This window comes from Pelodiscus sinensis, chromosome 2 (genome assembly GCF_052426305.1).
Source record: "Pelodiscus sinensis isolate ZL-2025 chromosome 2, ASM5242630v1, whole genome shotgun sequence".
Classification (NCBI taxonomy): Eukaryota; Metazoa; Chordata; order Testudines; family Trionychidae; genus Pelodiscus; species Pelodiscus sinensis.
The window spans coordinates 229406086-229421287 of record NC_143053.1 but is presented as its reverse complement, the minus strand read 5'-3'; the positions used below and the strand labels follow the sequence as shown (position 1 = coordinate 229421287).

Genomic DNA, 15202 nt, shown 5'->3' with positions numbered 1-15202 from the left:
CCACTTATTCAGTCTAATACACAATTACTACCTTATAACAGGAAGCATGCACAATTAATCAAAAGGCACCTGTATGACTTTACAGGGAAAATATGATTATTTTATTTATTATGAGAATAGCTATTCATATTTTAAGCTATGAAGTGTGTTGCTTAGTTATTCTTACAAGACAGTATTTTTTCTGCCTTACAATGAATAGTTCTTACTACATGAGGACTGTTTAAGAAATGAAGTACCACTTGATGAGTAAAAGTGACTGAATGAGTATCAGAATTAATGTGATAAATTCACTCAAATACATTTTCTTCTGAATCCAAATGCTGGCATTGTTTTTGTTGTCTATACAGTAAGATGCTTCCTAAACTTTTCAAAACAACCCTAAAAGTTTATATTTTATATGTAATTTATCAAAAAAAAAATAACGAGTCTAAATAGTGAACTTAAATGTGTTTAATACATTAGAATTTTATAGTATAAAAAGGCTTATTATATCTCACATGTACCAAGTTAGTAGTTTAGCCTTAGGCTTGAAAAATGACACTCTTCTCTTCATGTTTAATGTCAGAATCTTATTATTCCCCAATAGCAAGCTGACCATTGAGCCAAGATTTAAAAACAATATCGTTTACATTTCTGTAGTAAGATTTTAAGATTACTAGTATATATTAAAGCCTCACACACTAGCTTTTGGCAATGACAAACCTTTTGGGTTTGACTCACAAAAAGGTCATGTGTTGATTAATTTAAAAGGTGTGCTTTTGTTATGTAGCAGGAAGGTTGTATGTTTTATTCCTAATTCAGAAAGAAAACTGAGTACAAAGGAGATCTCTGAAGCCATTTATGATTGTTTTATATTTTATAAAATTAATTTGTAGACATAACTGCCCTAAGTTACTTGAAAATTAAATGAGTCTGAGAAGAACACAAACAACTGAAGACTTTGTTTAATAAAAGAAATACTAATAGTATGAAGATATATCTTATTTACACAAATATACTAATTATATCAAAACATCTAAAATAAATGGGGCATTTGTATACAGTGGATACCTACATGGTTCAATAAATACAAATTCTAATTGAAACTGAATATGGTAAGCAAGGTATATGGTTTTGTTAAATAATGCTGAAAGATTTAATTTGAATTTAAATATATTTGCAAAACATCTTTTCAAAAGATCTTGTAAAGAGCACAGAATGACATATCAGTTCCACAAACTCTCAATTCTACTTCTTTCTGCTCATTATTATCCTGATTTCCTGTTTCTCTGCTTTTCTTTTATTTCCTTCCATACACCAGCAGACTACGCCCACAGTCACATATGGGAAAAGTTCCTGACGTGCTTTCTGCAGTTTCATTCTGCTTTTCATTACTGATAGAAGATTCTGTCCCTGTGTTTAGCTGGTGAATACCCAAGACTAAGTTATCTTCCTTGATACTTGGCTGTTTATATGCTAGCATATTAGTAGTCTAAATTCACCTTACTCCTTTACAAAAAGCAGAAAGTATATTATTTTCCATAGTAGATATTGGACATGTAGGGCTATCGTTACCATGTATGGACCTGAAAAATCTGAATTTTAACTTTTTAAAGATTTTTATAGATCTTTACATTAATGAATGGCTTTGGAGCAGGTTACCCCCATCTTCATAAAAGAGCCTAGCCCTTCAGAAGTATGCAGGGAAATCCCTTAGAATTTGAACCATCCATAGAGATAGAGGCATTTGCAGGGAGGACCAGTCCTTCAACTTTAAGGGGATAGAACTATAGCAGGCAGAGCAAGAAGCAAAGTAGGATAATGCAAACATGTTCAGCATTAAATTTTGGAGAAATATCTTTGTAAGTTGAGGTGAGATAGTTGCCATCCATCATTTTTCTGCTTCTCCACCTAGCTATGTCCCCTTTCAACTTGGACTCCTCACACTACAGTATACTTTTTAAGAGGACACATTTCACAGAGCTATCACTCCTCCTTTCCATGACCTACCCTAGATCTGTCCATTCATACTAGTGGGGAACATCATAATCTTAGAGGATGAATTTCCACATTGAAGTATTCCATTGTGACTAGTCAATTGATGTCTTTGAGCAGTAGTTTTAAAGTTTAGGAAGGATTTTCTATTAAGAAATCTTGCTACTTCAAGTGACAGTCCCTATGCAGGTCTACCGACAGGGGGAAGCAAAGGGGGCAGTTGCCCTTGGGACTGGCGATTCAAAGGAACCTGGGACTCCTGGCTGCCATTGAATGCTCATTTACACTGTGTGAGTGAGTGGATAATAATGTCCCTTGTCTTGAGCTGTCAGGTCTAATGTGAAATACAAAAGTATTTTAGACTGCCTGTAAAATAACCTAGTCTTAATATGCCAACTAGGAGACTATGGATTCTGAATTAGCTATAACTCCCAGGAAAAGCAAACCAGTGATGGTTGCAGTGTTTGGAATATTTAGGTCATAATGCCAATTTTAGTATTTTTAAAATTTTGTATCAAATGCAGGTTGGTCATTTAAAAATAACTTCTATTTTGGTTTTCATGTAGGATGCTGGAGAAATGGTTCGCTCCTTTGTTGGTGGCTTGGAACTGATAGTCAATTTGCTAAAATCAGAGAATAAAGAAGTTTTAGCAAGTGTATGTGCTGCTATTACAAACATAGCCAAAGATGAAGAGAATTTAGCTGTTATAACAGATCATGGAGTCGTCCCTCTGTTATCCAAACTAGCAAACACAGTAAGTGAAATCTTTCTGTAATATCCAAGCAGCCATACAAATTTAATTAGCCACTCAATTCCAGCTTGTGTATCAAACCAAAAGTGAATGATTATTGCATGAGTGGTGAGTTTTACAGCATTTGTGGAAAAGGGATATAGAATCTTTTCCCCCTTCAGAATGTAGACTGTCTGTGAAGTCACGGTGACTAATAATACAGCTGCTTTGGAGTATAAACCCCTTTTTAGTATTCCTTGCAAGTAGTACAAAAGGGATAAGGGTGCCTCTCTATGTAGCAGCTGTCCTCTGGAAGGAACAGGGAGGAAGAAGGAGGAAGGGAATGAGCAATATATCTGACTCACACAGAGAAATCCCTTTCAGAATCTCAGTGATGGAGCCACATTTCAAGCTGTGTTTTTTCGTACAGACTTTAAGACCATTTTTCCTGATTACTAACCAGCCAATATGCACACCTGAATCTTTGAAAATATACAGCATCTGTTAAGCACTGAACAGTATAAACCTGCCAGCTCCACTGTCCTCATGCAAGAATCTTCTTCATAAACTAACTAACTAACTAACTAACTAAACTAACTAACTAACTAACTAACTAACTATCTTTCTTTCTTTCTTTCTTTCTTTCTTTCTTTCTTTCTTTCTTTCTTTCTTTCTTTCTTTCTTTCTTTCTTTCTTTCTTTCTTTCTTTCTTTCTTTCTTTCTTTCTTTCTTTCTTTCTTTCTTTCTTTCTTTCTTTCTTTCTTTCTTTCTTTCTTTCTTTCTAAAATTATGGCTGCCTTTAAGCTACTTGGAAATACAGTTCTCCTACTTATGTAAGAATGGATTCTTTTTTCTTTGCCTAGAACAATGACAAATTAAGGCATCATTTAGCAGAGGCCATTTCTCGCTGTTGTATGTGGGGAAGTAACAGAATTGCCTTTGGAGAAACCAAAGCTGTGGCCCCATTAGTACGTTACTTGAAATCAAATGACACATCTGTTCATCGAGCTACTGCTCAAGCCTTGTACCAACTTTCAGAGGATCCCAATAACTGCATCACCATGCATGAAAATGGAGTGGTGAAGGTAAGGTGAAAGATTTTTGTAACTCTGGGTTCAAATTGTTAAATAGCATTGGTATGATAAGAAGAAGAGTTCTGTCACATGAGGAAATTTCTGAATATATTTGTCCACCTGATATCAGCTCAGGTTTTATTAGAGAACTGTGGGTAAACATTATGTTACTGTTTGTCTACACTGCAAAGTTAATTCAAAATAACAGCCGTTATTTTGAATTAACTTTAATAACGTCTATACATGCAAACCACTATTTTGAATTTAATTCAAAATAGCGGAGCCCTTAATTCGAATTTGGTAAACCTCATTCTACAAGGAGTAACACCAAATTCGAAATAGCTATTTTGAATTAAGTGCTGAGTAGACACTTAATTTGAAATAGGGGGCCTCCAGCCCTTCCCAGGGAGCCCTGGTGGCCACTTTGGGCACAACCAGGAAAACTTACTCTCCTCTCCTCCAGCCCCAGAGCCTTAAAGGGGTAGACCCCTAAACATGAGCCAGCAAGCCACTGGCAGCTAGCCCTCCACTGCTCCCCAGGAGCACTCTGCCAGCTTCCAGGAGCCTGCCAGGGGCTAGAGAAGGCGAGTGCCTTCCTGGTCCAAGGTGGAGATCATGGACCTTATTCAGGTTTGGGGGGGATGCCCCCAACATCCATGATCTCTGCACTAGACAGAGGAACGTGGCCGTCTATGGCAGGATAGCTGCCAGCCTGGCCACCAAAGGCCACATGTGAACCGAGGAGCAGGTTTGCATGAAAGTCAAGTTGATCTGGCGAGACCCCCAGCCCTGAGCTTCCCCTTCCCCTTGCTTCCCCCTTTCAGCTCCCTCCTCCCAGGTTTCCCCCTCCCCTCTCCCACTCTCTCTCTTCCCCTCTCCCACCTCCTTTTCCCAGTCTCCCCAGAGGTTCATCCCTCCCCCCTCAGTTTTGTTCAATAAACCCAGTTTCTATTTTTGAACATATATGTCTTTTATTTGACATCAGGAAGGGAGGCTAGGGAGGGGTAAGTGGAAGGATGTGAGGGAGGAATGAGGCCTGAGCCCCCGGTGGGGAGGACTGGGGAGTCTCTGAGGGCTCCTCGGGGTGGATGCTCTCCCTCAGGGCCTCCTGGATTCTGACAGCCCCCTGATGGACCCCCCGGATGGCAGCCTGCAGCAAATGTAGCCGAGCTGATCGCAGCAACCCCACGAGATGCACCAGCATGCCCTGGGGCAGCTCTGGCTCCATGTGGCCGAGTGCTGTGGTGTCCCGAGTTCAGGCACTCAGGGCACTCCAAGACAGGACTGCTTTGCTGTCCCTCATCGAGGTAGACAAGCAAGCGGGGAACACTGAGAACTGTCTGTCCGGGATGGGGGTAGGGTTCCTTTAAGCACGGAGCTCAGTTAGCCTCAGGCAGCAGCCCCACACACTAAGTTCTAACCTGATGCCCTGCCGGCACTGATTCTGGCCAGCCTTAACTTTGGTTCAGGGTCCACTCAGTGTGGACATGCTATTTTGAAATAGCAAAACACTATTTCGAAATAGTTTTTGTGTATAGATGCGTTATTTCGAATTAGCTTAATTTGAATTAACTATTTCGAATTAAGTTAATTCAAGATAGCGCTGTAGTGTAGACATACCTGAAGAGAGTATTTATATTCTAAAAAGAAGTCATCTGGGTGGTTAACAGAAATGGTAATATGACAGAACCCATTCACCTCTAGGTTATTCACTCAACTCAAATCCAAGTTGATTGTGATACAGAATCATTATTGTTCTGCTGTTTCAACTGGGGTGTTCTGTTTTTTGTTTGCTTATTTTGTTGGTTTGTTTTGCAAAATGAATTATATCAACTAAGTGGATGGTTGAATACTGTGGCACAGTAGCCACCTCATAGAGAATCTGAAAGCAGCTGGATCCACTTACATTATTGATCTTGTTGGGCCAAATTAAAATAGAGCAGTATAAGCCAAAGAGATTTTTGAGCTCTGCATTCACTTATAAAAAGCCTCATTTTAGAAGTTAAGTGACAGCATCCTACCCAAAGTTTTTATTATCCATTAGGAGAATGTCTTCTTAGCAGAAGCTTTTTCTAGAAAAGCTTTTGACTCCAGAGGTTAAAGCCAAAGCAACTGGACATAATAGGATTATGGCCTTTGAGTGGGAGAGGGGGTATTAGGGAACTGTGTCAAGCTATTTATGGAAAATTTCATAAAAGGTTTAGTATTTAGAATTCCTCTTTTCACTTTAGCATCCAGATTAAGTGTTCTGGAAGCAAAAGGGATACGTTATGGTGCAATATTATTGCGAGTTTTAAATTCATATTTTGTATTTGTGTTAATGATGGTGCATTTATTGCATTAAATGGTTGAGAGGCCAAGATTTGAACCGAGGTGACCAGACACCCCATTTTTAAAGGAATGGTTCTATATTTAAGTCCTCCTGCAGGCATCCCAGCTTTTTCTTAAAAACAGGCAAATTGTCCCATATTTTCAGTCTCCCTCTCCCATCAGTTTTGGCAGGTGCTACTGCTGGTTGGATCCCTGCTGCCAGCCACCTATGGTGAGTGGGGGGATCCAGTATCCAGTAATGCAGATGGGTGACTGCTTCTCCTGCAAATCCATCAGTGCAGCCCCCTCTGTATGCTGGCTTTCAGCAAGCAGCAGGGCCTCACCCCATTTCCTCCAGCACTGATTGTGTGCTGTGAGCTGCAGTGGCTAAGAGTGGAGGCAGGCACCAGGCAGTGGCTGATTTCATGTCACCTCTGTTGCCCAATCATCAGCCCTTTATGTACTCCCTGTCTCACTGTCCTCTCCTTGCTTTGCTCCTCCCCAGCCCCATTACTCCAGGTGGGGTACATCGCACACCCAGCAATATGCAGAGAAACCAGCCCCTGGTTGGAGTGCTCAGCTCACCAACAGCCTGCAAGCTCCTTCCTTCCCCCACTGCCTGTGGCTGGGTTAGCACCCTAGGAAAGCCCAGTAGGAGCTAAGCCCTGCAGGTGCCAAAACCTCTCACAGCACTAGCATGGGGAAGCCTCTCCATTCCTCAGTTAAGCTGCGGTGTGGCAGAGGGTGAGTTCTTTCCAGCCTGTTTGTGCCCCAATCCTGCAGGCTCCACGGCAGCCACCTGGACAAGGCTTAGCACCCTTTTCACCTGCTCCCCTTGGTTCAGGGAGTGTGGGACTGCTCTGTCTGCTAGATACTCTCCCCTGCTGAGCTACCTTTCTGGCTGAGTTTGCTGAAGTCCCTGGACCCTAGTGCACAGTTCATCCTTAGGGATTAACCCCTTCCTGCCAATGCTATAGCTGGGTGACCAGGAGCAGCATGGACATGTTAGCTACCTTTCAACACTGTAGAGTCAGGAAGGCACTAGTCTCTTGCAGCCACATGGAGGTGGGGGGAGACATGCTCTGCAAAGACACAGGCCACATCAACCCTTCCCTAGCTCATCTTTTCCTGTGGCTGGAAGCAACTGCCATTCCTTCCCTTCCACGCAGTGCTGAAAGGCTGCTGGTGGGAACTGTGGCAGAAATCTGGATTGTGCCCCAACCCTGCACAGCACCCCTGCAATGACTTTCTTCTGGAAGATGCTGTGCCAACTACCAGGAGAGGCAGGTCCATTCTGGGGCCCAGCATGGCAAGGAGGGTAGAGAGTGCCAGGCAAGGAGAGTCAGGTCAGTTGGTCGGTCACCTCCCCCACCCATGTGAGAGAGGTGTACAGGAGTGTATGTGAATTCTTAAGCAGGGGTAGGCAATAAGCAGCCCACAGGTGGGACACGGCTCTCTAGGGTTAGCCCCTAGTGAGCTGCGAGATTCTTTATCTGCGTGTCCACAGGTTTGGCGTCTTGCAACTCCCGTTGGCTGCAGTTCACCATTCCCAGCCAATGGAAGCAGCCCACGCTGGGCAATCTGCCTGTGGGCCACTTATTGCCCAACCTTGTTCTAAAGCATTAAAGATAAGAAGGTAAATAAAAAGAATCCAAAAGCATGGAGGTGTATTCTGTATTTCTTTTTAACAGGGGCTTAGTCAGCTTGATGTTAATTTGAATATTTCTATTGCACAGTTCTGATTGATTGCCATTGAACTTGCTTGAATGTGAGTAATTTTATCAGGTGTCTTCTATTCAGCATAGGGAAATACGGTCACTCTAAAGCTGACTGAAGTTTGAACTATCCTCTTGCTTCTCATATATAGTCCCGATAGGTCATAAATAAGGTATACTGGTAATGTGGTGTGGAGAAGCTTGACACTACCATCACAGCCCATCTTGAATTCAAGGTTGTCTCTTCATTTTTGCTGCCTTCCATTGCTGCTTATCCTCCCTTTCTAGTCTGGCCCCCTTACCTGATTCCTAACATCCTTTTCCTGTTTATTTCCCAACTGCCATTTGTTGTTCTCACTCGTATCATGTCTAAAATTTAATTGCAAATTTCCCAGAAGGGTGCTTTCTTTTTTTTAAAGATCTATAAAGCTTCTAGCACACTTTAAGCTACATAGGATACTGATAAAGTATTTTTTTATTTAAGATTTCACCGAATTGAGGTTAATTTTTTGACTTTAAATTCTAGCTATAAGAGCTTCTACCTTGACTAGGAAATTTGCCCAACATTTCCCATTATAAGATCCTATTTTCAGTAGCCTATAACTTTGCCAAAATTTAGCTATTTGGGCTGAAATATTCCATGTCATGTGTTTGCTTCAGGAAGATTTTTTTTAATCATCACCAAAAAGGTTCAGCCATTTATGAGAATATGGCTATGGAAAATGCATTGTTTTTTGGTGTTAAAAATTGTGGTGACTTTTTTGAAAGCTCTAGCATCCCTATGCAATGAAGGAAGCACTTGAAATGTGGCAGAGGAATGGATTTTGGGTAAGCATGTGCCTTTTGTCATCCTCGTGAAAATCCACTGAATTTTGGCAAGCTATAAGCCTTTGAAAAATTGCACATACTCAGTAGAGACTTGATAGAGTTCACATGCTAAAATCTCTGAAAACTCTATCCTCGTTTATCATGCTTGAGCCTCCCATATCGCCTAAATGCTGACTACAGTAACTGAGCATGGTCCATCTCTTTACACCTCATACACGTGATTGGACTGCACATGTCCTATCCCCACAGAGCAACTGAGCAGGTTTTCTTTACTCCAGAGCTGCTTGGGCAATGCAAGACTTTTTCTGTAATCACTACACTTGACTGCTGCAGGTCAGGATGGGAAACTAAAAGCATAAATTCTGTCTTTACTATGGTCTCATGCACTGCGGAAGTTGTCTGATTCAAATGCAAGTGGGCAAGAGTGGATCTACGGTGCTGTGAGGAAAAGCAGGGAGAGTGAATTGGAGCAAGGGTATGTCTACACAGCAAAGTTATTTCAAAATAACTGTACTAGCATCTACACAAGCCAACCGCTATTTCAAAATTAATTTGAAATAGCTGAGGGCTTATTTCAGACTTGGTAAACCTCATTCCACGAGGAATAGCACCTATTTCGAAATAGGGGGCCTCCAGCCCTTCCCAGGGTGCCCTGCTGGCCACTCTGGCCCCAACCAGGAAAACTCCTCTCCTTTCCCCCCTCCCCCCAGAGCCCTTAAAGGTGTAGAATCTGGCCACAGTGTCTGTGCCAGCTCCAGGCCTACCAGCCCAGAGCCAGTATTGGCTGCCCTGACCCAGTGGCCCCAGCATGAGCCAGGAAGCCAGTGGCAGCCAGCCCTCCACTGCACTGCTCCCTGGGCCCAGTCCCCCAGCTCCCAGGAGCCTACTAGGGGCCAGAGAATGCAGGCGCCTTCCTGGTCCAGTGAGGAGATCATGGACCTGATTGAGGTTTGGGGGGATGCCTCTAACGTCTATGAGCTCCACATTAGATGGAGGAACACGTCCATCACAGCAGGATGGCTGCCAGCCTGGCCACCAAAGGCCACATCCGAACCCAGGAGCAGGTTCAGATGAAAATTAAGGAGCTGCAGCAGGCTTATGCCAGGGCCACAGGGGGCAGCTACCAAACAGGGCAGACCCAGAGAGCTGCCTCTATTTTGATGCCCTGGACTGCATCCTGGGGGGCAGGATGGTCTGTGCGCCATGCTGCGGAGTGCTGTGGTGTCCCTTATTTTAAGAGGGATAAGGGATCTTTCGGAAAAGGTTTTATTTTCTAAAAGATCCGCAACTAGACTGGTGCTTTTTTCCGGCAAAGCTCCAAGCTGGAAAAAAGCGGCAGCCATTTTTATGCTATTGAAGCGGGGGGTGGGGGTTAAATCCCCGCTTCATTTGCAATTGCGATATGTCTAATTTGAATCCCTTTTACGAAAAAGGGGTGCAGTCTAGACTCAGACCAAGAGTCTTAGTTGGGCAAGGAGACTAAGGGTATGTCTAGACCACATGCCTCTGCCGACAGAGGCCTGTAAATTAGACTACCTGACATAGTCAATGAAGCGGGGATTTAAATATCCCCCACTTCATTAAAATAAAAATGGCTGCTGCGCTGTGCCGGCTCAGCTGATCATCGGCACAGCGTGGCAGTCAAGACGCAGATCGGTCAACAGGGAACGCCTTTGTCGTCTGCTCCCTTATGCCTCGTGAAAGAAGGTTTACAGGAGCGGTCGACAAAGGCGTTCCCTGTTGACCTGTCCATGTCCTGACTGCTGTGCTATGCCGACAATTAGCTGAGCTGGCACAGCGCAGTGGCCATTTTTATTTTAATGAAGTGGGGGATATTTAAATCCCCGCTTCACTGACTATGTCGGGTAGTCTAATTTACATGCCTCTGTCGGCAAAGGCATGTAGTCTAGACATACCATAAGACTGTTTCCTGGGGTATGTCTAAACAACATGGCTCCGTCGATGGAGCCATGTAGATTTGTTGTTTTGGCAAAGTCAAATGAAGCCGCGATTTAAATGATCGCGGCTTCATTTAAATTTACATGGCTGCCGCGCTGAGCCGACAAACAGCTGATCGGCTATTTTTCCGCTCAGCGCACTAGTCTGGATGCTCCCCTGCCGACATCAAAGCCCTTTGTCAGCAGCCCCGGTAAACCTCATCCCACGAGGAATAACGGGGCTGCCGAAAAAGGGCTTTGATGTCGGCAGGGGAGCGTCCAGACTAGCGCGCTGAGCAGACAAACAGCTGATCAGCTGTTTGTTGGCTCAGTGCGGCAGCCATGTAAATGTAAATGAAGCCGCGATCATTTAAATCGTGGTTTCATTTGACTTTGCCTATGTGTCTAATCTACATGCCTCTGACAACAGAGGCATGTAGTCTAGACACAGCCCTGGAGAAGGAAACAGAAGAAACCACAAGACAATGGATTGGGGGGCAAGGGGACTGAGATTGGCTGCGGAGTCTAAGGGAGCCTACGTCTAGACTGCAGGGTTCTTTCGGAAGAAGCTTTTCTAGGAGACATCTTCCAAAAAATCTTCCTCCAAAAAAGAGCATCCACACTGCCAAAGCACATTGAAAAAGTGATCTGCTTTTTCAAAAGATAGTGTCCACATTGAATGGGTGCTATCTCGCATTTAAGCTGTGATTACTATGGATGGAGTGGCCAACAGGGCACCTGTGCTTTTCCCTCTTTCCTCCCCTTTCGAAAGAACTCCCCCTCCCCCGTCCACACACACCTTTTTCCGAAAGACCTCTAATAGAAAGAGGTTTTCTTATGTCGGAAAAACCCCACTGCTCTTTCTATTTATTTTTTGAAAGAATGCAATGGCAAATGAAATTTAATGTAGATAAATGTAAAATAATGCACATTGGAAAAAATAACCCCAACTATACATATAATATGATGGGGGCTAATTTAGCTACAACTAATCAGGAAAGAGATCTTGGAGTCGTCGTGGATTGTTCTCTGAAGACATCCATGCAGTGTGCAGTGGCAGTCAAAAAAGCAAACAGGATGTTAGGAATCATTAAAAAAGGGAATAGAGAATAAGACAGAGAATATCTTATTGCCCTTATATAAATCTATGGTACTCCCACATCTTGGATACTGCGTACAGATGTGATCTCCCCATCTCAAAAAAGATATACTGGCATTAGAAAAGGTTCAGAGAAGGGTAACTAAAATAATTAGGTGTTTGGAACGGGTCCCGTATGAGGAGAGATTAAAGAGACTGGGACTTTTCAGCTTGGGAAAGAAGAGACTAAGGGGGGATATGATAGAGGTATATAAAATCATGAGTGGGGTGGAGAAAGTGAATAAGGAAAAGTTATTTACTTGTTCCCATAATATAAGAACTAGGGGCCACCAAATGAAACTAATGGGCAGCAGGTTTAAAACAAATAAAAGGAAGTTCTTTTTCGAGTGGTTGCTCATGTCCATTCGAAGTAGGTGTGCGCGCCGCGTGCACCACGTCTTCCGGAGCGTTTTCCCTAGCAGTACCTGTAGCGCCGGTGGGGCGCCCTCTGGAGTGGCGCCGCCATGGCGGGGCATAAGTACCCCTACTGGCGCTGCCCCACCTCAGTTCCTTCTTACCGCCGTGTCAGTTGTTGGAGCGTCTCTCTCTCTCTCTCTCTCTCTATCTGTTAGGCTTAGATAGTTAATGGTTCCCGTTTCTCACATTGTAAATGGTTTGTGTAGTTAGATAGTTAGGTTTTTTGTTTTTTATTCCTCCCCCCCCCCTTGGGGGTAAGGAATGCCAGGGCCGCAAGGCTTCAAGATGTGCGCTGACTGTGGGAAGTTTATGCCCAGGGGCGACCCACACGACAGCTGCCTTAAGTGTCTGGGTGAGGATCATTTGGCAATTGCCTGCAAAATCTGCAAGTCTTTCAAGCCCCGTACGAGGAAAGAAAGAGTTTCCCGCTTGAAGCTTCTCCTCATGGAGACGGCGCTTCAACCGGTACCGCCGGACCAGCCTGCGGTGCACAGCACACCGGCCTCCACGCGCGAGGCTGCACACCGGCACCAGGCATCGACGTCAAAATCCCGGCACCAGTCTCACTCTCCATCTAAGAGGGTGAAGAAGTCCCGGGGCAGGTCTCTGTCTAAGAAGCCAATGTCGGCTGGACACCTCACCAGCAGTTCACCGGGGCGTGTTCCCCCTCTGGTGCACCGTCGGCACCGAAGGGGTCTAGTGAGCCCTGGTCGCCTGCCCTCTCATCGTCCGTCTACGCTGGACAGTTCTGAAGCGGCGCAGGACCTAATAAGTCTTACAACCTCCCCACCGTTGTCGGTCGACTCGGATGGGTCAAGGTTGCCCCCATTGGAAGCTCGGAGGGCACCGCCATCGCCCGTGCACGGCCCGGGTCGGCATGCTATGGTGGCTTATGTGTCAGGACCAACCCCGGTGGGGTCAGCTCCCGCTACTACTACGGCACCCTTCATGATGCCGAACCGTCATTCTCAGGGAGCTTCGAGCCATGGCAGGTCGTTGCTCTCCACGTTGCCAGAGCCCCGCTTGGCCATACCGGTGCCATACCCCATGGCCATGTGGCCTCCCAGGAGTCGGCGTCCATCTCCGTGCCATCATCAGCACCGGCATCGACCCAGTGGTCTACCCCAGCACCGGGTCTGGGCACCCCGGTACCGTTTCAGTCGGGCACGACTCAGTCGGCATCGACCCTGAGCACCTCGGTGCCACAGCTGCTGGCCACACAATCGGCACTGGGCCGGAGCACCCCGGTGCCGCAGCTCCAGTCGATGCAATCGGCACCAGGCATGGGCACCCCGGTACCGCAGCTTATCACGTCGCACTCGCCACCGGGCCTAGGCACCCTGGTGCCGCAACTTCACGCGACCCACTCAGCACTGGGCCTACGCACCCCGGTGCCACAAACGTTGCAGCCGGCACCGACCCTGAGCACCTTGGTGCCGCAGATGGTGGCGTCGCAAATGGCACCGGGCTAGGGTACCCCGGTGCCGCAGTTACTGATGGTGCAACCGGCACCAGGCCTGGGCACCCCAGTGCCACAGTTGACTGCTTCACACTCGGCGGAGTTCGCCGCACTGGGTCTGGGTCCCCTGGTGCCGCAGCTATCAGCAGCCCTTATGGCACTGGGCATGGGTCCGCCGGTACCGCAGACGGCATGTCCTCACCGCACCCATGCGGGCAAACCGGAGTCGATGGCCAAGTTTGCACCGCACTCCTCGTTGGCTCCCCCTTGGCCGGAATCTGATTACTCTTCGGACTCGGACGCGGTGTCGGTGCGGTTGGGGTCTTCGGGAGCATCCTCGACCCACAGGTCCAGATCAGGCACCGGAGGGACCACAACCAGCAGATGTGGCCCCCTCATCCGCAGTGGCCCTTTTGGACTCCCTGGGCCTATCATCAGTGGCAGGGCCAACCACCACCATCTATGGGGTCGGAGGCTTCAGGGCACCGTTCCCGCCCCTCTGCGGCCCTGTGTAGGGCGCCACCCCCCCTTTCGAGTGCCGCAACAAGATTCTGTGGCACCGCAACCACCAGTACCGGAGACAGGCCCTCCGGAAGCTCAGACCATCCAACCGGCCCCGCAGTTGGTCACGACCGATCCCCTGTTGATTCAGGAGTCGGCGGCGGCGTCCTCCCCCGATGAGGCACTGGCAGACCCAGCGCCTGTGCTACCGTCAATGGACACCAGAGCACATCAGGACCTCCTGCGGCGCATGGCTTCCAACCTGGCTGTTCCGGTTGAGCCCATAATTGAGGATACCAATCCAATGGTAGACATCCTCACTGAGGACACCCCTGTGCATTTCGCTCTACCGCTCAATAAAACTGTTTCAAAGATTACTAATGCCCTGTGGCAAACGTCAGCAACTCTGACTCCTACCCAAAAAGGGGTAGAAAGGTGTTATTTCGTCCCACAGTCGGGTCACAAATTTCTTTACTCCCAGCCCATCCCGGGATCATTGGTCGTACAGGCCGCGGCCCAATAAGAAAGGCTTCCCCAGCCCGGGCCTTCTCCAAAGGCAAGGGAGCCTAAGAAGCTGGACTTGTTGGGCCACAGGGTCTACGCTACAGGTGCTCTGCAGCTCCGTATCGCTAACCAACAGGCGATGCGGAGCAGGTATGCTTTCAACACCTGGCAGGCAGTCGAAAAATTTAGAGACCGACTCCCGATGGAGGACCGCCAGGAGTTTGCAGCTATGGCTTCCTAGGGTAAAGTCATTACATGAACTGCCCTCCAAGCGGCATTGGACACCATGGACTCGGCAGCCCATACCATGGCGACTGGTGTCGTTATGCGCCGTGGGGCGTGGCTCCACGTCTCGGGGATTCCCTCGGACGTACAGCATACCATCCAGGACTTGCCCTTTGAAGGGAAGGCCTTGTTCTCGGAGCACACCGGTTCCAGGCTCCATACCCTAAAGGACGCTAGGTCAACTTTGAAGTCCTTAGGCATACATACGCCAGCCATGCAGCGGCGACAACTGCCGTATAGGCAGCAGGGTAGAGCGCAGACCCAGATCCCCCGTGGGGATTTCTGGAGGCGCCGTTCCCGGGCCTCCGGTGGAGGTTCCGGGGCGGCTGC

General features: G+C 46.7%; 1 protein-coding gene across 7 annotated transcripts in view; it reads left to right on the top strand.

Annotated features, from left to right (window-relative positions):
• Nucleotides 1-15202, top strand: part of ODAD2 (outer dynein arm docking complex subunit 2) — a 224329-nt gene that overhangs the window by 163697 nt on the left and 45430 nt on the right. For 6 of the 7 annotated variants that reach the window (XM_075922576.2, XM_006124782.5, XM_075922573.2 and 3 more), the window contains 2 exons: nucleotides 2541-2729; nucleotides 3569-3790. In XM_075922576.2, the coding sequence (XP_075778691.1) occupies nucleotides 2541-2729; nucleotides 3569-3790 (411 nt within the window). The remainder of the gene's footprint in view (nucleotides 1-2540; nucleotides 2730-3568; nucleotides 3791-15202) is intronic. The other variant, XM_075922574.2, reaches the window with a different exon arrangement.